The sequence below is a fragment of the Oncorhynchus nerka genome, linkage group LG1 (assembly GCF_034236695.1).
Source record: "Oncorhynchus nerka isolate Pitt River linkage group LG1, Oner_Uvic_2.0, whole genome shotgun sequence".
Taxonomy (NCBI): domain Eukaryota; kingdom Metazoa; phylum Chordata; class Actinopteri; order Salmoniformes; family Salmonidae; genus Oncorhynchus; species Oncorhynchus nerka.
The window spans coordinates 49747049-49773251 of record NC_088396.1 but is presented as its reverse complement, the minus strand read 5'-3'; the positions used below and the strand labels follow the sequence as shown (position 1 = coordinate 49773251).

General features: G+C 44.3%; 1 protein-coding gene across 6 annotated transcripts in view; it reads left to right on the top strand.

Moving 5' to 3' along the window:
* Nucleotides 1-22424, top strand: part of LOC115121999 (trafficking protein particle complex subunit 10-like) — a 28701-nt gene extending 6277 nt beyond the window's left edge. For 3 of the 6 annotated variants that reach the window (XM_029651151.2, XM_065019547.1, XM_065019549.1), the window contains 20 exons: nucleotides 105-304; nucleotides 531-726; nucleotides 1730-1841; nucleotides 4449-4696; nucleotides 6246-6392; nucleotides 6859-6973; nucleotides 7198-7274; nucleotides 7486-7577; nucleotides 7735-7875; nucleotides 8301-8413; nucleotides 8810-9339; nucleotides 9702-9843; nucleotides 13255-13413; nucleotides 14030-14259; nucleotides 14477-14577; nucleotides 15734-15860; nucleotides 19763-19927; nucleotides 21103-21301; nucleotides 21413-21607; nucleotides 21797-22424. In XM_029651151.2, the coding sequence (XP_029507011.2) occupies nucleotides 105-304; nucleotides 531-726; nucleotides 1730-1841; nucleotides 4449-4696; nucleotides 6246-6392; nucleotides 6859-6973; nucleotides 7198-7274; nucleotides 7486-7577; nucleotides 7735-7875; nucleotides 8301-8413; nucleotides 8810-9339; nucleotides 9702-9843; nucleotides 13255-13413; nucleotides 14030-14259; nucleotides 14477-14577; nucleotides 15734-15860; nucleotides 19763-19927; nucleotides 21103-21301; nucleotides 21413-21607; nucleotides 21797-22044 (3537 nt within the window). In that variant the 3' untranslated portion in view covers nucleotides 22045-22424. Of the gene's footprint in view, nucleotides 1-104; nucleotides 305-530; nucleotides 727-1729; nucleotides 1842-4448; nucleotides 4697-6245; nucleotides 6393-6858; nucleotides 6974-7197; nucleotides 7275-7485; nucleotides 7578-7734; nucleotides 7876-8300; nucleotides 8414-8809; nucleotides 9340-9701; nucleotides 9844-13254; nucleotides 13414-14029; nucleotides 14260-14476; nucleotides 14578-15733; nucleotides 15861-17636; nucleotides 17715-17829; nucleotides 17965-19762; nucleotides 19928-21102; nucleotides 21302-21412; nucleotides 21608-21796 lie in introns of those variants that run through there. The other 3 variants (XM_065019545.1, XM_065019551.1, XM_065019554.1) reach the window with 3 other exon arrangements.
* The last annotated feature ends 3779 nt before the right edge of the window (nucleotides 22425-26203 follow it).

Here is a 26203-nt window from a genome sequence, read left to right as displayed (position 1 = left end):
TATTGTTATTATTATTATTGTTATTATTATTATTATTATTATTATTAGTGGTTCAGAAAGGACTAACCAATGAATGAATAATGAACTGTCAATAAACCCTCTAGGACACTGAGGTGTACAAGGCGTCAGTCAGGGACAACATGATGAGGTGGCAGGGCAACCTGCGGCTCCACGGGTCAGCTGACTGGGTCATCGTTGTCGTGGAGACCAGCGACGCCAAGAAGAAGAACAAGACCAACATCCTGCCTCGCTCTTCCTTCGTGGACAAGATCCGCAACGACTTCTGTAACAAGCAGAATGACCGGTGAGACACACAAGATACAAACAAAATGGACACACTTTACAACACAAGATACAAACAAAATGGAGGCTGGAAATGAGAAACACAAATAGCCAGAAGAAATAATTGTTCTGACAGATCAGATACAAATGTCTCTCATTTGCTCTTTCTCTCTCTCCTCTCGCTTTCCTTCTCTCTCTCCTTCTCTCCTCTCTCTTTCCTTCTCTCCTTCTCTCTCTTTCTCACCTAGTTGTGTAGTTCTGTCAGACCCTCTAAAGAATTCGTCCAGGTCTCAGGAGTCGTGGAGTGCCTTCCTGCTGAAGCTGAGGACTCTACTGCTGATGTCCTTCACTCAGAACCTGGGACGCTTCGAGGAGGACATGCGCACCCTCCGGGAGAAACGCAATCAGCCCGGCTGGAGCTTCTGTGACTACTTCATGGTACAGGTAGGTCTGTACCTGCCAGTCTGTGTGTCTCAGGTGAATCTGTGGTTTTATACAGGAAGAAGAGGATGTGTGTGTGTGTTTATATATATATATATATATATATATATATATATATATATATATATATATAGTGTATACACTACCATTCAAAAGTTTGTAGTCACTTAGAAATGTCCTTGTTTTTGAAAGAAAAGCACATTTTTTTTGTCCATTAAAATAACATCAAATTGATCAGAAATATGGTGTAGACATTGTTAATGTTGGTAATGACTATTGTAGCTGGAAATGGCCGATTTTTTTTTTTATGGAATATCTACATAGGCGTACAGAGGCCCATTATCAGCAACCATCACTCCTGTCTTCCAATAGCACGTTGTGTTAGCTAATCCAAGTTTATCATTTTAAAAGGCTAGTTGACCATTAGAAAACCCTTTTGTAATTGTTAGCTCAGCTGAAAACTGTTGTCCTGATTAAAGAAGCAATAAAACTGGCCTTAGACTAGTTGAGTATCTGGAGCATCAGCATTTGTGAGTTCGATTACAGGCTCAAAATGGCCAGAAACAAATAACTTTCTTCTGAAACTCGTCAGTCTATTCTTGTTCTGAGAAATGAAGGCTAGTCCATTGCCAAGAAACTGAATATCTGGTACAACGCTGTGTACTACTCCCTTTACAGAACAGCGTAAATTGTCTCTAACCAGAATAGAAAGATGAGTGGGAGGCCCCGGTGTACAACTGAGCAAGAGGACAAGTACATTAGAGTGTCTAGTTTGAGAAACAGACACCTCACAAGTCCGCAACTGGCATCTTCGTTAAATAGTACCCGCAAAACACCAGTCTCAACGTCAACAGTGAAGAGGCGACTCCGGGATGCTTTTGAATGGTTGTGTGTGTGTGTGTGTGTGTGTGTGTGTGTGTGTGTGTGTGTGTGTGTGTGTACTAATCAGTTTCTGAACTGTATGTTTAATCACATGTGATGTGTATCTGTGTTTTGTTGTGTGCAGGAGGAGTTGGCCTTTGTGTTTGAGATGCTACAGCAGTTTGAGGATGCTCTGCTACAGTACGACGAGCTGGACGCCCTTTTCACTCAGTATGTTCTCAACTTCGGGGCTGGAGGTACATGTATAGCCACTCCCTCTCAAGCTTTATAGGTGTTCTAATAAGTGTCTTTGGAAAGTATTCAGACCCCTTGACTTTTTCCACATTTTGTTAGGTTAAAGCCTTATTCTAAAATGGATTAAATTGTATTTTTTTCTCCCTCATCAGTCTACACACAATACCCCATAATGACAAAGCAAAATCAGGTTTTTAGATTTTTTTTTTTTTAAATTAAAACAAATAACAGATATCACATTTACATAAGTATTCAGACCCTTTGCTCTGAGACTTTAAATTGAGCTCAGGTGCATCCTGTTTCAATTGATCATGCTTGAGATGTTTCTACAACTTGATTGGAGTTCACCAGTGGTAAATTCAATTGATTGGTCATGATTTGGAAAGGCACACACCTGTCTTTATAAAGGTCCCACAGATGACTATGAATGTCATAGCAAAAACCAAGCCATGAGGTCAAAGGAATTGTCTGTAGAGCTCCGAGACAGGATTGTGTCGAGGCACAGATCTGTGAAGGGTACCAAAAAATGCAGATTTTTTTTCTCCATAAGAACACAGTGGCCTCCATCATTCTTAAATGGAAGAAGTTTGGAACCACCAAGACTCTTCCAAGAGCTGGCCGCCCGGCCAAACTGAGCAATCGGGGGAGAAGGGTCTTGGTCATGGAGGTGACCAAGTACCCGATGGTCAATCTGACAGAACTTTAGAGTTCCTCTGTGAAGATGTCCTTCTGGAAGGTTATCACAACCATCTCTGCAGTTTTCCACCAATCAGGCTTTTATGGTAGAGTCGGAAGCCACTCCTCAGTAAAAGGCACATGACAGCCCGCTTGGAGTTTGCCAAAATACAACTAAAGACTCTCCGACCATGAGAAACGAGATTCTCTTACCTGATGAAACCAAGATTGAACTCTTTGGCCTGAATGCCAAGTGTCATGTCTGGAGGAAATCTGGCACCATCCCTACGGTGAAGCATGGTGGAGGCACCATCCCTACGGTGAAGCATGGTGGTGGCAGCATCCCTACGGTGAAGCATGGTGGAGGAACCATCCCTACGGTGAAGCATGGTGGTGGCAGCATCCCTACGGTGAAGCATGGTGGTGGCAGCATCATGCTTTGGGGGTGTAGCAAAAATAATTAAAAACCTGTTTTTGCTTTGTCATAATGGGGTAATGTGTGTGTAGATTGACAAGGATAACATGTTTTTAATCCATTTTAATATAAGGCTGTAACGTTACCAAATGTGGAAAAATCAAGGGGTCTGAATACTTTCCGAAGGTACTGTATAACATTATATGCCATTTAGCAGACGCTTTAATCCAAAGTAATTTATAGTCATGCGTGCATACGTTTTACAGACGAGTGGTCCCGGGAATCGAACCCACAACCCTAGCTTTGCAAACAGAATGCTTTACCAACTGAGCTAAAGGACCACATAAATATATAGCCACCTCCCATGTGGCGCAGTGGTCTAAGGTTGTGCCACTAGAGATCCTGGTTCGAGTCCAGGCTCTGTCACAGCTGGCCGGGACCGGGAGACCCACAATTGGCGACCGGGAGACCCACAATTGGCGACCGGGAGACTCACAATTGGCGACCGGGAGACTCACAATTGGCGACCGGGAGACTCACAATTGGCGACCAGGAGACCCACAATTGGCGACCGGGAGACCCACAATTGGCGACCGGGAGACCCACAATTGGCGACCGGGAGACCCACAATTGGCGACCGGGAGACCCACAATTGGCCTTGCCGGTTTTGCCGGCAAGGATGTCCTTGTCCCATCGCGCTCTAGCGACTCCTGTGGCGGGCCGGGCGTATACACGCTGACACGGTCGCCAGGTGTACGGTCTTTCCTCCGACACATTGATGCAACTTGCTTCCGGGTTAAGTGGGCATTGTGTCAAGAAGTAGTGCGGCTCGGCTGGGTCGTGTTTCGGAGGACGCACGGCTCTTGACCTTCGCCTCTCCCGAGTCCATACGGGAGTTGCAGTGATGAGACAAGACTGTAACTACCAATTGGCCAACACGAAAATGGGGAGAAAGCTAAGTGTTGAGGAGAGACTGACTGCATCACTTCTTTTGGTAAGAAACATCAATGTGTTGAAAATCCCAAATTGTTTGCATAGTCAACTTATACAAAGCTCTGACACACACACTTACCCCACCAGACATGCCACCAGGGGTCTTTTCACAGTCCCCAAATCCAGAACAAATTCAAGAAAGCATACAGTATTATATAGAGCCCTTATTGCATGGAACTTCCTTCCATTTCATATTGCTGAAATAAAACAGCAAACCTGGTTTCAAGAAATAGATCAAGCAACACCTCACAGCACAACGCCTCTCTCCTATCTGACCTAGATCGTTGGTGTGTATGTATTGATATGTAGGCTGTGTGTAGTTCTGTCCTTGAGCTGTTCTTGTCTATTAATGTCCTGTATTATGTCATGTTTCATGTGTTGTGTGGACCCCAGGAAGAGTAGCCAATGGGGATCCTAATAAAATACCCCCCAAAAAATGCCCCAAAATCACTCAAGCTTTATAAGTCAGCGACTCAATACATTAAAATCAGCATATAGTTGTGTCTTTCTGCTCGTCTGTTTGTAGACGGGGCCAACTGGCTGGGTTCCTTCTGCTCCCCGGTGAAGAGCTGGACTGGCTTGCTCCTGAGGCGCCCCATAGACATGGAAAAGAGAGATGGGATCCAACGCGGGCAGGCTAGCCTGCTAGAGTTACGCAGCTACCTGTTCTGTCGTCAGTGTACCCTGCTCATCTTCCTCCAGAGGCCCTGGGAGGTGACACAGAGAGCCCTGGAGCTGCTGCATAACTGTGTCCAGGAGCTATGCCTGCTGGAGGTATGGTTACTGGGCGGTGATGGGGGTACGGTTACTGGGCGGTGATGGGGGTACGGTTACTGGGTGGTGATGGGGTATGGTTACTGGGTGGTGATGGGGGTACGGTTACTGGGCGGTTATGGGGTACGGTTACTGGGCGGTGATGGGGGTACGGTTACTGGGCGATGATGGGGGTACGGTTACTGGGCGGTGATGGGGGTACGGTTACTGGGCGGTGATGGGGGTACGGTTACTGGGCGGTGATGGGGGTGATGGGCGGTGACGGTTACTGGGCGGTGATGGGGGTACGGTTACTGGGCGGTGATGGGGGTACGGTTACTGGGCGGTGATGGGGGTACGGTTACTGGGCGGTGATGGGGGTACGGTTACTGGGCGGTGATGGGGGTACCGGTTACTGGGCGGTGATGGGGGTACGGTTACTGGGTGGTGATGGGGTATGGTTACTGGGTGGTGATGGGGGTATGGTTACTGGGTGGTGATGGGGTATGGTTACTGGGTGGTGATGGGGGTACGGTTACTGGGCGATGATGGGGGTACGGTTACTGGGCGGTGATGGGGGTACGGTTACTGGGCGGTGATGGGGGTACGGTTACTGGGCGGTGATGGGGGTACGGTTACTGGGCGGTGATGGGGGTACGGTTACTGGGTGGTGATGGGGTATGGTTACTGGGTGGTGATGGGGGTACGGTTACTGGGAGGTGATGGGTGTACGGTTCCTTCTCTCTCTCTCTCTCTCTGTCTCTCTCTCTGTGTGTCTTTCTCTGTCTCTTACTCTCATATTTCTCTCTCTATCTCTCTGTCTCTCTCTCTCTCTTCTCTCTCTCTCTATCTCTCTCTCTCTATCTCTCTGTCTCTCTCTCTCTCTTCTCTCTCTATCTCTATCTCTCTGTCTCTCTCTCTCTCTTCTCTATCTCTCTCTCTATCTCTCTCTCTCTATCTCTCTGTCTCTCTCTCTCTCTCTCTCTCTCTCTCTCTCTCTCTGTCTGTCTCTCTCTCTCTCTCTCTCTCTCTCTCTCTCTCTCTCTTCTCTCTATCTCTCTCTCTCTATCTCTCTCTATCTCTCTCTATCTCTCTGTCTCTCTCTTCTCTCTATCTCTCTCTCTCTCTATCTCTATCTCTCTGTCTCTCTCTCTCTCTCTCTCTATCTCTCTCTCTCTCTATCTCTCTGTCTCTCTCTCTCTTCTCTCTATCTATCTCTCTCTCTCTATCTCTATCTCTCTGTCTCTCTCTCTCTTCTCTCTCTCTATCTCTCTGTCTCTTCTCTCTCTCTTCTCTCTCTCTATCTCTCTCTCTCTCTCTCTCTCTCTCTCTATCTCTCTCTCTCTCTTCTCTCTATCTCTCTCTCTCTTCTCTCTATCTCTCTCTCTCTATCTCTATCTCTCTGTCTCTCTCTCTCTTCTCTCTATCTCTCTCTATCTCTATCTCTCTGTCTCTCTCTCTCTTCTCTCTCTCTATCTCTCTGTCTCTCTCTCTCTCTGTGTGTTTTTCTCTCTGTTTAATTACAAGCGTTTTGCAGTGTGCTGTTAGCTAAACTGTTGTTGTTGTGTAGGTGTCTATGCTGGAGGGTGCCTTAGACTGCTGGGTCTTCCTCAGCTGCCTGGAGGTGCTGCATCGTATAGAAGGCTGCTGTGACCAGGCCCAGCTAGAGGCTAATGTCTCCCACACTGTGGGCCTATGGGCCTATGCTACTGACAAGGTAGGCTTCATCCTAGGATCCTGCCTTCTAAGGAGTTTTTCATCTGTGCTTCTGCCTCTGCATTGCTTGCTCTTTTGGGTTTTAGGCTGGGTATCTGTAAATCACTTTGTGACAAATGCTGACGTAAAAAGGGCTTTGATTGGTTGAAGCATTATTATATTATAGCTACTATAAATGTACCTCATAACTACTCATAACTACTCATCTTGAACCTAGGCAGGTAGCCTAGGGGTTAGAGCATTGGGCTAGTAACCGAAAGGTGACTAGGTGAAAATCTGTCGTTCTGCCCCTGAACAGGAAGTTAACCCACTGTTAGGCCGTCATTGAAAATAAGAATTTGTTCTTAACTGACTTGCCTAGTTAAATAAAGGTTAAATTAAAAGTTCATATTTTTTATTTTCTTAACTTCTTTCAAACCCAACTCCCTCCCTCCCTCCCTCCCTCCCTCCCTCCCTCCCTCCCCCAGCTGAAGTCTCTGGGCTATATGTGTGGTCTGGTGTCAGAGAAGGGTCCACTGTCTCTGGAGCTGAACCGAACTGTGGACCTGCTGGCTGGACTGGGGGATGAGAAGGCTGAGACTGGTGAGGGGGTGTGTGTGTGTGTGGGGGGGGGGGGTCATTGGGGAGTATACAAATTATAGGCAGGATTAAACCGTAAAACATTTTAATGGGAAACAACATTAGCTTGATATAGGCTCTCAGTAGATTGGCATTGACAAAGCAGACGGGATGAGATCCAGATTCTGAGCCAAATGCTACAGAGCACTCCTGTAGTGGGATCAATTCATCACTTGTTCCTCTTTCAGTCCACAGCTTGCAGAGCCCGTATAAAAAACTGAAGGAGGCCCTGTCTTCTGTGGAGGCGTTTGAGAGACATTATCTTGTAAGTTCAGATATGAAACATGTTGGTTTGTATTGATTCATTAAACTAAACAGCATCAATTTATCCCCCTGTGCCTCCTTCCCTCCCTCCCTCCCTCCTTCTTTCTCTACTCCCTCCCTCCTTTCCTCCCTCCATCCTCCTTTCCTAATTTCCTCCCTCATCCCTCCTTTCCTCTCTCCCTCCTTTCCTCCCTCCTCTCTCCGTCCAACAGGAGTTGTCCCATGCTGCTGTGGAGATGTATACGGCCATTGGCAGGATGAGGTCAGCGCGGCTCGTTGGGAAGAGCCTGGCTGAGTTCTACATGTAAGAGACCGTGATGGTCATCAATTCCACTTCCGCCTGGAAATGTCTTTCTACCGTCTTCTGCACAGTCAAGAAGTCAAGTACAGGACATGTAGTGACTTCATTTTGTGTGTGTGTGTGTGTGTGTGTGTGTGTGCATGCGCGCGCGCGTAATAAGGAGGAAAGGTGATCCTGAGCAGGCGGAGAGCTTCTTGCAGAATGCTCTGAGGTCATACGTGTCAGAGGGGTGGAGCTTACCTGTCACTCACACCAGGAAGCAGATGGCTGAGTGCCAGAAACTGCTGGGGAAGACAGAGAAGTATCCCCAATCAATGAAACCCCGAAGAGCAGAGGCAGGAGCACAGTGGAAAAACTCCCTGGAAGGCAGGAACCTAGGAAGAAACCTACAGAGGAATTTTCACTGGATGTAAATGAGTAGAAAAGTGTAATGCCAAATGTGTCACTTGTTGCCATTATGTCATCTCTTTGAATGAATGCCATTCACTTTTTCTATATTCAGATTCAGAGAATGTTGATGTCCTCAGAGAGGCAATTCTTTTTGCAGCAGTCATAACACATAGCACATAAAAACGTTGAATTAAAACAAATAAGAAGAAAACGACAACAAATAGCAAAGGATGTTTACAACTATAACCTAGTCTGAAGGACCAATTTCTTTCGCATATTGTAGCTCTTGTTCTCATTGCCCGTTGGCTGCTGGTTTCCTTGACAACCCACCCTTAGCTACCTGCAGACAAGTGCCTTGTTGGCAGGTGATGCCAATCTGACCAATGAGGAGAGGATTCACTTCTGTCAGGAGATCCTGACTTTCGCCAACCAATCAACAGACAGCAAGGGTAAGCAGCCAGTCATAGCAGATTATTTTAGTCAGTCAACATGATTTATGTCTAACCCTGTTCCAGGAGAACTACTCTCCTGTCCTGTAGGTTTTCGCTCAAACCCCAGTCGTAACTAACCTGGGCCTCGTTCGGTTACCAAACGTTTTTGAATGTTGCGGATAGAAATGTCAATGATTGGAGCCGATGTGATTCCTTATTCTACATGTCAGAGAGGCGTGTTTGTTCTACATATAACATATTTCTATCGGAATTTTCCAGAACGTTGCGTCCTGCTGAACGTGTCAGGTGTGCTAGGTTAGTGTTGGAGCCTTGATGTAGATCCATCTATTGACACATTATTATATTTCACCGTGCCCCTGTCTCTCTCTCCCTTCACCTCTTATCCCTCTACAGCCCAGAAGGTGGCTCTCAGTATGACTTCTTTCGCCCAGCTCAAGCAGCTGCAGTTCCGCCCGGCAACAACCACGGTGCACTCTGGCACCGCCCTGCAGGTGGAGTTGTGTCTGCGCAGCTTGATGCCTGTGGCCGTGCCTCTGGAACAGCTGGCTGCCAGTGTTCACTTAAACCTGGAGCAGGGAGAGACTAACGGGAAGACCAGGGGGCCACAGAGACGGCCATACCCAGGGACGGTGCTTTTCCCCCTGGGTAACTCCTCAGCGATGCCCCCCTCCACTGCTGGTCCTTCTCTGGAGCTGGAAGAGATCCAGGACCGCAGCTCCTCGGACCCTCGTACACTCAACTCCACCGGCATGGTGTGTAAGAACACACACCTGGTCATGCGTCGTCATGACAGCAGCCTGTCACCGGACACGCCCAACCTTGTCAGCCCAGTTCCTGTTGTCATGGATGACGGGGCAAAGATGCTAATGAGCGGTGATGTCACTCTGCTGCCGGGCAACAACAGCATTGTCTTCAGTGTACCAGTAAGACCCTTATTATAATGCTGTGATTGTCCTCTTCCACAGGACAGGGCTTTAACTGCAAATACAGGACGTCATTATCACTTGAGATTGTAGATTGTCTATTGACTCTTTTCTCTATTTCTCGCTCCCGCTCGCTCCCTCCCTCTCTCCCCCTCTCCCTCTCGCTCCCTCCCTCTCTCCCCATCTCCCTCTCGCTCCCTCCCTCTTTCTCTCCCTCCCTCTTTCTCTCCCTCCCTCTTTCTCTCCCTCTCTCACTCCCCCTCTCTCTTTCTCTCTCTCCCTCCCCCTCTCTCTTTCTCTCTCTCCCTCCCTCCCTCCCTCTTTCTCTCCCTCTCTCGCACCCTCACTCTCCCCTGGTGTAGAGTCAGGAGCTCGGTACCTACACGTTGCGTCAGCTGTGTGCCACAGTGGGCCAGGTCCAGTTTGTCCTCCCTCACATCTCTCCTCTGGTCCAGTATGAGGTCTATTCTCAGGAGCCCCAGCTCACTGTGGAGCCCCTCACAGGTCTCTCTCTTGTCTCTCTCTCTCTCTCTCTCTCTCTCTCACACACATCTAGTTTGAGTTATTTGCACCAAAGAAAACAAGTGATAGACAACAATACAGATGTTAATCATTTTAATAAAATGGTGTACAGGTATGGTTGGAATCCAAGGGCTTATATGAAAACCAAACCACAAAAAAAACTAGATACAAGTAAAAAAGATTTGTTAACAGATTAAACAACTACTAATTGAAACACTCTGAAACACATTTTGTTTATGATACACACAGTTCAAATGACTGATATAATCACACCTGTACTACCACCTCTACTTCCCTCTTACTGGACATGATATCCACGAGTTCATCTGGGAAGTAGATAAATTGACAAAATCCAGAAGTACCCCTTTAAGACACATTTTGCAACAGAATCTGCGGACGCCGGTGGCAATAAAATGTATAAAACCGAAAAGATTACCATGACTTGGAAGAGTTGCAGTGTTGGATAGCTTTAGCCAGTTAGCTTGCTAGCCAACATATATAGCATTCCTCTCTGTTTGAGGCAGGTTGTTGAGTAGACTTAAATTAGCGGCATTAGCTAAGTAAGTGAAAGGTAAATTTAAGAAAAAAAAATAAATATAGCTAGCTCTCTGCTGCTTTTTTTGAAGAACTTAAATTGTCTTTCTTTCTTGGTTCAACTAGTCACCACAGTTTATGCACTGCAGTGCTAGCTAGCTGTAGCTTATGCTTTCAGTACTAGATTCATTCTCTGATTCTTTGATTTAGCCAGTTGAACATATGAGTTCATGCTGCAAGCGCACTGATAGGTTGGAGGACGTCCTCCGTAAGTCGTTATAATTACTGTGTAAGTCTATGGCTGGGGGTGAGAACCATGAGCCTCCTAGGTTTTGTGTTGAAGTCAATGTACCCAGAGGAGGACGGAAGCTAGCTGTCCTCCGGCTATACCATACCATGGTGCTTCCCTAGAGGGTGCTGTTGAGGCTTCTGTAGACCATTGCAAAACAGTGTTTTAATTAGTTATTTGGTGACTTGACTATATTTAGCAGTTTTATCAAAAAAAATTGTTTCACAAAAGAAAAATGTAGGAAATTCACTGAGTAGGATGGTCCTCCTCTGAGGAGCCTACCCTGCCACACACATGAATATGCTGAACCCATACTCAGTGGTGTAAAGTACTTAAGTAAAAATACTTTATATTACTACTTAAGTCATTTTTTGGTCTATCTATACTTTACTTTACTATTGATATTTTGGACAACTTTTACTTTTACTTCACTACATTCCTAAAGAGAGTAAGGTACTTTTCACTCCATACATTTTTCTTGACACCCAAAAGTACTCGTTACATTTTGAATGCTTAACAGGACAGGAAAGTTGTCAAATTCACGCACCTATCAAGAGAAGATCCCTGCTCATTCCTACTGCCTCTGATTTGGCGGACTTACAAAACACAAATGCTTCATTTGCCATATACAGTGGGGAGAACAAGTATTTGATAGGTTCACTTCAACTGTGACAGACGGAATCTAAAACTAAAATCCAGAAAATCACATTGTATGATTTTTTAAGTAATTAATTTGCATTTTATTGTATGACATAAGTATTTGATCACCTACCAACCAGTAAGAATTCCGGCTCTCACAGATATGTTTGTTTTTCTTTAAGAATCCCTCCTGTTCTCCACTCATTACCTGTATTAACTGCACCTGTTTGAACTCGTTACCTGTATAAATGACACCTGTCCACACACTCAATCAAACAGACTCTAACCTCTCCACAATGGCCAAGACCAGAGAGGGTGTAAGGACATCAGGGATAAAATTGTTGACCTGCACAAGGCTGGAATGGGCTACAGGACAATAGGCAAGCAGCTTGGTGAGAAGGCAACAACTGTTGGCGCAATTATTAGAAAATGGAAGAAGTTCAAGATGACGGTCAATCCCCCTCGGTCTGGGGCTCCATGCAATATCTCACATCGTGGGGTATCAATGATCATGAGGAACGTGAGGGATCAGCCCAGAACTACATGGCAGGACCTGGTCAATCACCTGAAGAGAGCTGGGACCACAGTCTCAAAGAAAACCATTAGTAACACACTACGCCCTCATGGATCAAAATCCTGCAGCGCACGCAAGGTCGCCCTGCTCAAGCCAGCGCATGTCCAGGCCCATCTGAAGTTTGCCAATGGCCATCTGGATGATCCAGAGGAGGAACGGGAGAAGGTCATGTGGTCTGATGAGACAAAAATATACCTTTTTGGTCTAAACCCCACTTGCTGTGTTTGGAGGAAGAAGAAGGATGAGTACAACCCCAAGAACACCATCCCAACCGTGAAGCATGGAGGTGGAAACATCATTCTTTGGGGATGCTTTTCTGCAAAGGGGACAGGACAACTGCACTGTATTGAGGGGAGGATGGATGGGGCCATGTATTGCAAGATCTTGGCCAACAACCTCCTTCCCCCAGTAAGAGCATTGAAGATGGGTCGTGGCTGGGTCTTCCAGCATGACAACGACCCGAAACACACAGCCAGGGCAACTAAGGAGTGGCTCCGTAAGAAGTAGCTCAAGGTCCTGGAGTGGCCTAGCCAGTCTCCAGACCTGAACCCAATAGAAAATCTTTGGAGGGAGCTGAAAGTCCGTATTGCCCAGCGACAGCCCCGAAACCTGAAGGATCTGGAGAAGGTCTGTATGGAGGAGTGGGCCAAAATCCCTGCTGCAGTGTGTGCAAACCTGGTCAAGAACTACAGGAAATGTATGATCTCTGTAATTGCAAACAAAGGTTTCTGTACCAAATATTAAGTTCTGCTTTTCTGATGTATCAAATACTTATGTCATGCAATAAAATGCAAATTCATTACTTAAAAATCATACAATGTGATTCTCTATATTTTTGTTTTAGATTCCGTCTCTCACAGTTGAAGTGTACCTATGATAAAAATTACAGACCTCTACATGCTTTGTAAGTAGGAAACACTGCCGATTTTGCAGGTTATCAAATACTTGTTCTCCCCACTGTATAAGGACTTTAAAATGATTTATGCTTTATACTTTTACTTTTTCTTTTGATACTTAAGTATATTTAAAACCAAATACTTTTAGACTTTTACTCAAGTAGTATTTTACTGGGTTACTTTCATTTTCTGTTATGGTATCTTTACTTTTACTCAAGTCTGACAATTGGGTACTTTTTTCATCACTGCCCATACTGTGTTTTCCTTGTCTTAAGTGTGTTTTTACCCTTTGTCCTATGATTTTGATATATTTCATTGCTGTTTTGTGTAATGTAATTAGTTTGTTTTTGTATATATTGTATGTTTTGTTGTTGTTTTTGTGTTGACTGTCATGTATTGTAAATGTGAAATACAATGTTTGAACGGACCATTTTCAAAAACACACACTGTCTCTGTCTCAGACCAGCTGCTGGCAGGCCTCCCCCAGAGGGCAAAGGTCAGGCTGCAGACAGGTCACTACACTGTGAAGAAGGGAGACGCCCTGCAGCTCACTAACATAGACAGCATGCCCATCCTCACCTCCTCCTCCTGCCCTGCTACCATCCTCGACAGCACTGCAGGTCAGAACAGAGAAATCGTGAGAAATTTTCACATATGTTATTCGGTTCCCTGGTTCGGTATCCTGGAGCTTTTCTACAAAAAAATATAGAATTCTACAAAAAATATAGAATTCTACAAAAAAATATAGAATTCTACAAAAAAATATAGAATTCTACAAAAAATATAGAATTCTACAAAAAACTACATTTTGCTTCCACAAGCCCTGAAAATAACAGTTTCAGGATGTGATTTGTGATTCTACATGATGTTTTTAGCAAGTTAGTTTGTTTACAATGAACGAAAAGTTACACGCGAATTGCGATGCCTGCGTCACATTACCTGGCACTCATTTCAGCCAGGGTTCGTTTGCGTTTCATTACATGCTTTATGGCTCGGATGAGCACACTAAATGCTCCGGGATCCAGATTATACAGAGAGGGGGGGGGGGGACGACATGTCAAAGCACCCTAAATTGTATCCTGATCCTAGCTGTAGTTTTCTGCTCGTCCGTGTCTTCCTTCTCAATTTAGTTCCACACCAATCATCCTTCCTCATCCCTCACTGAGTCTCTCTCTCTCTCTCTCTCTCTCTCTCTCTCTCTCTCCTCACCCTCCCCTCTTCTCCTCTTGTCTGCAGAGCGTGTGGATGAGAGTGTTCTGTTCATCCAGTCGTCTGACAAAGTGACCAGTATCTCTCTACCTCCCACCCCACCCTATCACACCCTGGAGTTTCAGCTGGAGGTACTGTGTGTCATCCCTTCTGACCCAGTCCGGCCCGAGAACCAGAGACTCACAAACGGAGAGATACACCACCAGCCCCGGAGCTACAGCCACCCTGATAACCACATGACCGCCATCAACCAGAGGGTACTGAGGATAGATATGTTTGATCTTGTTAATAGCAATGCAGGATAAATAATGTAGATATAGTGATTTTCAATGACTTTCATGATTTGTTATGCATTTCAACTACATTGTCAAGTGAAATATTATTTTTCTTAATTTATAAAGAATTGGATGGCTCATTTTGAATGGAGACGAGTAACATATTCTGTCATTGTCTCTCTCTGTTCTCTGTGCACAGATGTCTGTAGACTGTCCCTGGTCCATCTACTCCACTCCAATATCTCTCACCTTCTACATCCCCTTTAAGGCCAAGCACTCACTACTATCAGCAGGGAACAGGTAAACCCTCACTACTATCAGCAGGGAACAGATAAACCCTCACTACTATCAGCAGGGAACAGATAAACCCTCACTACTATCAGCAGGGAACAGATAAACCCTCACTACAATCAGCAGGGAACAGATAAACCCTCACTACAGATAAACCCTCACTACAATCAGCAGGGAACAGATAAACCTCACTACTATCAGCAGGGAACAGGTAAACCCTCACTACTATCAGCAGGAACAGGTAAAATCAGCAGGGAACAGATAAACCCTCACTACAATCAGCAGGAACAGATAAACCCTCACTACTATCAGCAGGGAACAGATAAACCCTCACTACTATCAGCAGGGAACAGGTAAACCCTCACTACAATCAGCAGGGAACAGATAAACCCTCACTACAATCAGCAGGGAACAGATAAACCCTCACTACTATCAGCAGGGAACAGGTAAACCCTCACTACTATCAGCAGGGAACAGATAAACCCTCACTACAATCAGCAGGGAACAGGTAAACCCTCACTACTATCAGCAGGGAACAGATAAACCCTCACTACAATCAGCAGGGAACAGATAAACCCTCACTACAATCAGCAGGGAACAGATAAACCCTCACTACAATCAGCAGGGAACAGATAAACCCTCACTACAATCAGCAGGGAACAGATAAACCCTCACTACAATCAGCAGGGAACAGATAAACCCTCACTACTATCAGCAGGGAACAGATAAACCCTCACTACAATCAGCAGGGAACAGATAAACCCTCACTACTATCAGCAGGGAACAGGTAAACCCTCACTACTATCAGCAGGGAACAGGTAAACCCTCACTACAATCAGCAGGGAACAGATAAACCCTCACTACAATCAGCAGGGAACAGATAAACCCTCACTACAATCAGCAGGGAACAGATAAACCCTCACTACAATCAGCAGGGAACAGATAAACCCTCACTACTATCAGCAGGGAACAGGTAAACCCTCACTACTATCAGCAGGGAACAGGTAAACCCTCACTACTATCAGCAGGGAACAGATAACCTGGGGAAAAAACAACACCTAGTATTCAAATCTTAACCTATGAGGTCCGGGGTACTGCTGGTTTTCTGTTTGTAGATCTGAAAGAATTTGACCTTTTGACCGCTACCCTTTGACCTGACTCACAGGAAGTACATCCAGGTGTGTCTGCAGAACGTGTCAGATGTGAACTTTCACCTGATGGACCAGAGGCTAACAGAGAAACATCACGAGTCTTCTCTGGAACTGCAGTCCCTCAACACTAAAGCACAACAGGTAACTTAACAATGAACCATCAGAAGAGACAGACGCTCTGACAAGTCTCAACATCAGCAATATTCCAATAGCCCTATTTTCATCACAGATTTAAGACCTTCACTTTTGTAACTTTCACTTGATGTAAGGAGGTTATCTCTCTCTCTCTGTATAGTTGGTGTACAACAAGCAGTGTGTGGTTCTCTCTCTATATATAACTGCTCAAAAAAATAAAGGGAACACTAAAATAACAAGTCCTAGATCTGAATGAATGAAATATTCTTATTAAATACTTTTTCCTTTACATAGTTGAATGTGCTGACAACAAAATCACACAAAAATTATCATTGAAAATCAAATGTATCAACCCATGGAGGGTTGAATTAAATTAAATTAAAGTGGAAAACCACACTACTGGCTGATCCAACTTTGATGTAATGTCCTTAAAATGAGTCAAAATGAGGCTCAGTAGTGTGTGTGGCCTCCACGTGCCTGTATGACCTCCCTACAACGCCTGGGCATGCTCCTAATGAGGTGGCGGATGGTCTCCTGAGGGATCTCCTCCCAGACCTGGACTAAAGCATCCGCCAAATCCTGGACAGTCTGTAGTGCAATGTGGCGTTGGTGGATTGAGGGAGACATGATGTCCCAGATGTGCTCAATTGGATTCAGGTCTGGGGAACAGGCGGGCCAGTCTATAGCATCAATGCCTTCCTCTTGCAGGAACTGCTGACACACTCTAGCCACATGAGGTCTAGCATTGTCTTGCATTAGGAGGAACCCAGGGCCAACCGCACCAGCATATGGTCTCACAAGGGGTCTGAGGATCTCATCTTGGTACCTAATGGCAGTCAGGCTACCTCTGGCGAGCACATGGAGGGCTGTGCGGCCCCCCCCAAAGAAATGCCACCCCACACCATGACTGACCCACCGCCAAACCGGTCATGCTGGAGGATGTTGCAGGCAGCAGAACGTTCTCCACGGCATCTCCAGACTCTGTCACGTCTGTCACATGTGCTCAGTGTGAACCTGCTTTCATCTGTGAAGAGCACAGGGAGCCAGTGGCGAATTTGCCAATCTTTGTGTTCTCTGGCAAATGCCAAACGTCCTGCACGGTGTTGGGCTGTAAGCACAACCCCCACCTGTGGACGTCGGGCCCTCATACCACCCTCATGGAGTCTGTTTCTGACCGTTTGAGCAGACACATGCACATTTGTGGCCTGCTGGAGGTCATCTTGCAGGGCTCTGGCAGTGCTCATCCTGCTCCTCTTTGCACAAAGGCGGAGGTAGCGGTCCTGCTGCTGGGTTGTTGCCCTCCTACGGCCTCCTCCACGTCTCCTGATGTACTGGCCTGTCTCCTGGTAGCGCCTCCATGCTCTGGACACTACGCTGACAGACACAGCAAACCTTCTTGCCACAGCTCGCATTGATGTGCCATCCTGGATGAGCTGCACTACCTGAGCCACTTGTGTGGGTTGTAGACTCCGTCTCATGCTACCACTAGAGTGAAAGCACCGCCAGCATTCAAAAGTGACCAAAACATCAACCAGGAAGCATAGGAACTGAGAAGTGGTCTGTGGTCACCACCTGCAGAACCACTCCTTTATTGGGGGTGTCTTGCTAATTGCCTATAATTTCCACCTGTTGTCTATTCCATTTGCACAACAGCATGTGACATTTATTGTCAATCAGTGTTGCTTCCTAAGTGGACAGTTTGATTTCACAGAAGTGTGATTGACTTGGAGTTACATTGTGTTGTTTAAGTGTTCCCTTTATTTTTTTGAGCAGTGTGTATAGTTGGTGTGCAGTAAGCAGTGTGTGGTTCTCTCTATATATATATATATAGTTGGTGTGCAGTAAGCAGTGTGTGGTCCTTCTCTCTATATATATATAGTTGGTGTGCAGTAAGCAGTGTGTGGTTCTCTCTCTCAATATATATATATAGTTGGTGTGCAGTAAGCAGTGTGTGGTTCTCTCTCTCTATATATAGTTGGTGTGCAGTAAGCAGAGTGTGGTTCTCTCTCTCTCTATATATAGTTGGTGTGCAGTAAGCAGAGTGTGGTTCTCTCTCTCTATATATATAGTTGGTGTGCAGTAAGCAGAGTGTGGTTCTCTCTCTCTCTATATATAGTTGGTGTGCAGTAAGCATATATATATAGTTGGTGTACAGTAAGCAGAGTGTGGTTCTCTCTCTCTATATATATAGTTGGTGTACAGTAAGCAGAGTGTGGTTCTCTCTCTCTATATATATAGTTGGTGTGCAGTAAGCAGAGTGTGGTTCTCTCTCTCTATATATAGTTGGTGTGCAGTAAGCAGTGTGTGGTTCTCTCTCTCTATATATATATATATATAGTTGGTGTGCAGTAAGCAGAGTGTGGTTCTCTCTCTCTATATATATAGTTGGTGTGCAGTAAGCAGAGTGTGGTTCTCTCTCTCTCTATATATAGTTGGTGCAGTGCAGTAAGTTGGTGTGCAGTGTGTGGTTCTCTCTCTCTATATATATATATATATAGTTGGTGTGCAGTAAGCAGAGTGTGGTTCTCTCTCTCTCTATATATAGTTGGTGTGCAGTAAGCAGTGTGTGGTTCTCTCTCTATATATATAGTTGGTGTGCAGTAAGCAGAGTGTGGTTCTCTCTCTCTATATATATATAGTAAGCAGTGTGTGGTTCTCTCTCTCTCTATATATAGTTGGTGTGCGGTAAGCAGTGTGTGGTTCTCTCTCTATATATATAGTTGGTGTGCGGTAAGCAGTGTGTGGTTCTCTCTCTCTCAATATATATATATATATAGTGTTGTACAGTAAGCAGTGTGTGGTTCTCTCTCTATATATATAGTAAGCAGTGTGTGTGTGGTGTACAGTAAGCAGTGTGTGGTTCTCTCTCTCTATATATATAGTTGGTGTGCAGTAAGCAGTGTGTGGTTCTCTCTCTCTCTATATATAGTTGGTGTACAGTAAGCAGTGTGTGGTTCTCTCTCTCTCTATATATAGTTGGTGTACAGTAAGCAGTGTGTGGTTCTCTCTCTCTATATATAGTTGGTGTGCAGTAAGCAGTGTGTGGTTCTCTCTCTCTATATATATAGTTGGTGTACAGTAAGCAGTGTGTGGAGTAGTTGGTACAGTAAGCAGTGTGTGGTTCTCTCTATATATATAGTTGGTGTGCAGTAAGCAGAGTGTGGTTCTCTCTCTATATATAGTTGGTGTGCAGTAAGCAGAGAGTGGTTCTCTCTCTCTATATATAGTTGGTGTGCAGTAAGCAGAGTGTGGTTCTCTCTCTATATATAGTTGGTGTGCAGTAAGCAGAGTGTGGTTCTCTCTCTATATATAGTTGGTGTACAGTAAGCTGAGTGTGGTCCTTCTCTCTATATATATAGTCGGTGTGCAGTAAGCAGAGTGTGGTTCTCTCTCTCTCTATATATAGTTGGTGTGCAGTAAGCAGAGTGTGGTTCTCTCTCTCTCTATATATAGTTGGTGTGCAGTAAGCAGAGTGTGGTCTCTCTCTATATATATAGTGTGCAGTAAGCAGAGTGTGGTTCTCTCTCTCTCTATATAGTTGGTGTGCAGTAAGCAGAGTGTGGTTCTCTCTCTCTCTATATATAGTTGGTGTGCAGTAAGCAGAGTGTGGTTCTCTCTCTCTATATATATAGTTGGTGTGCAGTAAGCAGAGTGGTTCTCTCTCTCTCAATATATATAGTTGGTGTGCAGTAAGCTGAGTGTGGTTCTCTCTCTATATATATAGTTGGTGTGCAGTAAGCAGAGTGTGGTTCTCTCTCTATATATATATAGTTGGTGTGCAGTAAGCAGAGTGTGGTTCTCTCTCTCTATATATAGTTGGTGTGCAGTAAGCAGTGTGTGGTTTCTCTCTCTATATATATAGTTGGTGTGCAGTAAGCAGAGTGTGGTCCTTCTCTCTCTATATATAGTTGGTGTGCAGTAAGCAGAGTGTTTACTGCGTATGGGATGTGAGGTGGAAGGAAAACATGCCAGTCTGTCTACAGTGTGTGTTCTCTGCCAGCTTCTCCTCTGCTTCTAAGGAAGTCTCAGCCTTCAAGCCCTACCACTACGAGTTTCAACTGGAGAGAGTGACAGTGAGTAGCCTAATGTACCTGGTACCTACCTGATCCTGTCAGCTTAAAAGGCCCAGTGGAGTCAAAGTTCTGTTTTTATTGTGTTTTGTATCATATTGTACAACAGCTGATGAAACTAACACTGTAAAAGTGTGAAACATTTTCATCTATGTTATTTCCTGGTAATTTCTGATTGAAAATACAATCTACACAGGTCCTACTAATCAGCAGATTTGCATGGGTGGAGTTTTAGCTTGCCTGGCGACATCACCATGCCATATAAGTTAATAGACCAATAACAGAGTTTCAAACCTCTCTACCAATAACAGCTAGTTTTCAGGTTCCATATTCCTCCCATTAGGCTCGTCCAATGATGCCCCTCATTTAGACCACTCCCAGACAGTCATAGCAAAATGATTGCTTAAGCTTTTTGCTAAACAGCTATTTTTTTTTTTTACTGTGTTCCACTCGACTACTGTGTTCTACTTTATATCTGTGTTCTACATCATATCTGTGTTCTACATCATATCTGTGTTCTACTTTATATCTGTGTTCTACATCATATCTGTGTTCTACATCATATCTGTGTTCTACATCATATCTGTGTTCTACATCTGTGTTCTACTTTATATCTGTGTTCTACATCATATCTGTGTTCTACATCATATCTGTGTTCTACTTCATATCTGTGTTCTACATCTGTGTTCTACTTTATATCTGTGTTCTACTTCATATCTGTGTTCTACATCTGTGTTCTACTTTATATCTGTGGTCTACATCATATCTGTGTTCTACTTCATATCTGTGTTCTACATCTGTGTTCTACTTTATATCTGTGTTCTACATCATATCTGTGTTCTACTTCATATCTGTGTTCTACATCTGTGTTCTACATCATATCTGTGTTCTACTTTATATCTGTGTTCTACATCATATCTGTGTTCTACTTTATATCTGTGTTCTACATCTGTGTTCTACTTTATATCTGTGCTCTACATCATATCTGTGTTCTACTTTATATCTGTGTTCTACATCTGTGTTCTACATCTGTGTTCTGCAGGGTTGGGGTCAATTGGAATTAGTCAGTCAATTTAGAAAGTAAACTGAAAAGTAGAAAATCTGTTTTTCACTTCTTTTAAATTCAAATCAGTTCCTGAATTCAAAATTGAGCCCAACCCTGGTGTGTTGTGTTGCAGACACTGTACAGTGTGAGGGCAGAGATCATGCCTGCGGCTGGTCAACAAAACTGTCACTCTGGCTCCCTCTGTGGGCTGGAAATGTCCATTACACGACTGGCTGAACCTGAGGATGATGATGAGAATGATGATGGAGGGACAGAGGAGAAAGGGCAGACTGAGACAGAGGAGGTCTGCTCCACCAAGCTCATGTATGAAGGTAAGTGTGCATTAACTCAGAAATTGGGTTTACTTCAAGTGGTGTGTGTGTGTGTGTGTGTGTGTGTGTGTGTGCAGTGAGCACATTAAACCCATCTCTGATCTCCCCCAGTGGCAGACAGCAGCAGTAGCTGGGTGGTGTATGGCAGAAGCTCAGGGTTGGTGTCCATGCCAGCGGATGCTAATGCCAACCACAGGGTACAGGTTGAGTTGATGCCCCTGTTCGCTGGCCACCTGCCATTCCCTGACATCAAGGTGTTTAAGTACCTACCTCCCAGTGCCAACTCCGCCAGCCAACCTGATACAGGTGAGTCCTACCTCCCTTCTTCAGGCTCTCTCCTCCTCTCACAGAGGTTTGACTCTCACAGGGCTAAATCCTAACTTGTGTATATTGGATATTCATGCAAATCACCCATTGACATGAATGTATGTTTTTAAATGTTTTTAATTATGCATTGTGCCAGGGGCTAACTCCCCTTTACCCTTCTGTTCACAGACGGCTGTGTAGAAAACGACATGCTCTCCCTGATGGACCGGCCTCTGGATGACCAGGGGGACACGGCCAGCTTCTGTAGCCAGGGAAGTGTCCACTCTGTGGGCAGCGGGGAGCAGCAGTCCAGGGTTCTTCCCATGCCTCGCCTGGAGCCCTTCAGCCCGGGACAGGTGTTCAACTACAGCCAGGGATGCCAGGTCCTGGTGCTTCCCTCTACTGATGACCACGTTCTAGAGATCAACGCTACGTGACCCTGGTGGTTGGTCAACACCCACTACCATCACCTCTTGCCCCAGACCTCCTGTGGGGCTCTGCTGTTCTGGAGCTCTTAAGTTTGGTTGGGATCCAAAAGTAGCTGTTCTAAGATCAGACTATGGACTCTGACTGTGGGCTCTGCTAGCTGGACTAGCCCCCGAGCCTGGAGCGAACACAGTCACATCCGTAGAGCCCTGATGAACTAGACACACCACAACCTGCTGATGTGTTGACATATGTTTTCCTTCTCTTCTTCAGACTGTGTTTTGGCTCAGTAAATAGATCTGTGTTTGACTACTTGTTGACATACTAAGACCTTAGCCAAGGCAATATTGTCCTTCCTCAAACTTTCTGTATTAAACTCAAATGCAACAAAGACCTGAGTAAAGTGTGTGTGTGTGTGTGTGTGAGACGGACGGACACATACTGATGTATGTCTCAGCTATGTACACGTTCCTGTCTCCTTCTGGCCTTTCACCATTCTCACCAAACCCACAGTCCATAACTACCATGTGTAGTTACACTGCCCTCATCTGACCACTGTACATACTGTTATGTAAGTACATTTACAAAAGCTGAAGAATATACGCACATCCAGGTACTTTCCACTGGAGTTGTAGGCGAACTCACTGAAAAACAGAAAGGAAAACACTGCTCACTGCAGCTCATGCTGCCAGGTGATATTTATTTATAACCATTAGGTCTTCATCAGGCCTCCATATCCCAGGTGGGAGTGGAAAGGTCCTATATATATATAGGGGCAGTACTCAGTGACATCACTTCCTGAAACAGATGTATTACATAGTTTCACAATATTAACATTCAATGTATCAACATATATGATCATACACAGAGAATGTGATCAATATTTATAGTAATATACATACACATACAATGTTCAATTAGGATTTAAAAAAAACTATAGATTTTAGATTTATTGGAACTATAAAAACGGTTTCAAGTCAAACTCCTCGTTAAGGCCAAGAGGAGATGCCTGTCGATCCAGAAATATGTAAATAAATATGATAATGAAATAGAGACTCCTTGTCGTTTCTCTGCAAACCTCTACAACAGTAAGCAATCCAAGATGGACTCCCTGTCGTTTCTCTGAAAGGCTCTACAACAGTAAGCAATCCAATTCTAAGCTGGATTCAATTCTAAACTGGATTCAGCTCCTAACCGGATTCAGCACTAAACTGGATTCAGCTCGGATTCAGCTCTAAACTGGATTCAGCTCTAAACTGGATTCAATTCTATGCTGGATTCAGCTCTAAACTGGATTCAGCTCTAAACTGTACTCAGGACTACTACTATTTACATGTCAATCCTAAACTGGATTCAGCTCTAATCTGGATTCAGCTCTAAACTGGATTCAGCTCTAAACTGTACTCAGGACTACTACTATTTACATGTCAATCCTAAACTGGATTCAGCTCTAAACTGGATTCAGCTCTAAACTGGATTCAGCTCTAAACTGGATTCAGCTCTACACTGTACTCAGGACTACTACTATTTACATGTCAATTGTAATCTGGATTCAGCTCTAAACTGTACTCAGCATCCTAAAGTCCATTCACATCTGCCATAACTAAATTGTAAAAAAATATGTTTTTTTATTTAACTAGGCAAGTCAGTTAAGAACAAATTCTTATTTACAATGACGGCCTTCCCCGGCCAAACCCTAACCCGGACGATGCTGGGCCAATTGTGAGCCGCCCTGTGTGTTTAAGTGGATGGTTGTGTGTGTGTGTGTTGGACTCGCTGGCTGTAGGTGTGTTTGGAGTGATGAAGATGTGTCTGGTCACCTGCTGCTGTTGTCCAGGCGACATACACAGTGAAGGCCCAGAGCCATGTCAGCCGAAGGGTTGACTTCTCACTGAGAACACACACAGTCAGGACTAAGTCAAACTATGCATAGCAGTACTTCAGTAGACTGAGGAGTACCATCCAAAGCTTTTACAGCAGAGATAAGATATAGATAGCATACTGACTATCAGTGGTGATTTTAGCATGTAAATCTTGGTAGGGCAAACAAAAATTGGGGGATGCATGCCAGCAAAGCCACTACACAACACAACACTAAACAATACATGAATTGCACTATAACAGTGACAAAACGGTGACCACAAACTGTTAGGACCTACATAAAGCTGTCCAAACAGCAGAGTCCCAACACTTTACCGGTGCTACACCGGTCGTTCAGCGGAGCCTTGTCTGGCATCGAAACAGTTCATTCAGCATCATTTACTGCCTTTTAAAAAAACATAGCTGATGTGCTTAAACCAATGTGGTTTCTAATGACAATTAAGATCTACAAACTATCGATTAAGACATTAATGAGTGAGCTAGGACAGACATTGTTAATATAAATATTTGTTCAGCACTTTTGAAATGTACAGTGACATAATTCAGAGCATGGGCCGTTCTTACAGAGTTCTCCCTGTACACCAAGTCAGAACCGTCGGATAAATAAAGGGGGCATATAATCAGACAATGAAAGCTCTTACAATATTCTATGATTACATTTCTCTAAAACAGGTTATACGCTACACGTGCACCACCAAGTCAGAACAGTAGGTGAAATTAAGAAGGGGGAAAATAGACCAGATTATTAAGGTGAAGCACATGGGCTACTAACAGCTTACTACACAACATACACTTATGTATACTGTAGCTAAGAAAGTAATACTATCTCCTTGGTATATTACATCATTTATGCAGCAGCATACAATACATTTTTGGACTCACCTTGCTGTGCTGTGTTCACCTGGAACAGGAAGGTGAAGCGGCAGTCCTTCGTGAGCAAAGTTTGTCATCAGACTTTGTCATCAAAGTCTACCATTCTCTGGATTTATGGTGCTTTCAAGACAACTGGGAACTCTGGAGAAAAGAAACTAGGTTGAATCATGATGACGTCAGTGATCTTCAGGTTGTAGCTCGAGAAAGAGGCCCGAGTTCCCGACTTACAACTGTGCGTTGGATGACCGTTTCCTGAATTCCAAGTTGTCTTGAACCCATTGAAGTCAAATTTCCCAGTTCCGAGTTAACACTTGTTTTGAGCATGGAGAAATTATACTGGATTGACAGCATGGCAAATGTTGAATGTTTATCATTTTTTCATAAGCTTGGAAAAGAGACCCTTAAACCTAGAATTGGTACCACACACCCACTCCACTGAATAGCAGGCTAGTGATTGCATTGCAGTTAACCACTGATTCCTTCCACACCACTCATTGTTGAATTTGTGATTTCCAACTTGTTGTGTAATGTTTATGTCCAATGGCCGATGAGCACCGATACGTTTTATCTATAAATTCCCTTCATTATTTGTCTTCATATGACAAGGATTAAAAAGGATTTGCCAGTAGCTTGTCGACTTGATTCAAAATGGTGACTGCTAGCCTGCAAGCTAAGATTTTGAGTGTATGATGTCCAATCAAAGCTACTGTGGATATACCGTGATTTGATGTAATTTTATCTGTGGCCAATGACCTTGAGCCTTCTTGGATGGGCACTTCTAATGTAACTCTATGGCAGGACACAAAGAGCTTGAATTTTCTAGCTCTACCCTTAGATTTATCAGTGACATAGTGTCCCCATGAGTGACAGAACACTGAGCCAATCACGGCGCAATTAGAGAACATTACCAACCCCTACGCTCCGTATTTTCCACTGGCTGCCCCAACATCACAGAAAGCACTGAGCTAGGCTGAAACACCTGCATTTTGGAGCTTCCTTACTCAAGAAAGCAAAACAAGAGACCATGTTTGAATACGGCTTTATTAACTCAATGATTTTCAATTTTTTTGTACATTGTTTGCAAACTGATATGTGACATGTATTAATGCCAAAATAACAAAAAATGTGGCCCTGAATGACGGGTCGCCACTACTGCCACTACTTCTGTCTGTATTGCTGACGATATACATTGTACTGTCTGTGTCCATATTATGTCAAGTTACCAGCATCACCTCCAGACACCAGTGACTGAACTTTTTTTTTTTAATATTATTTTTCATTTGTGGTAATATTTTCTCTCTTCCTCTCTCTTCTCAACACGTCTTCATTGTCTGAATTTTAATTTATTTGATACTTATTTACTGCATTTAAAAAAATATACAATTTCAAAACTCAAAAATGCTATTTGGAGAACAA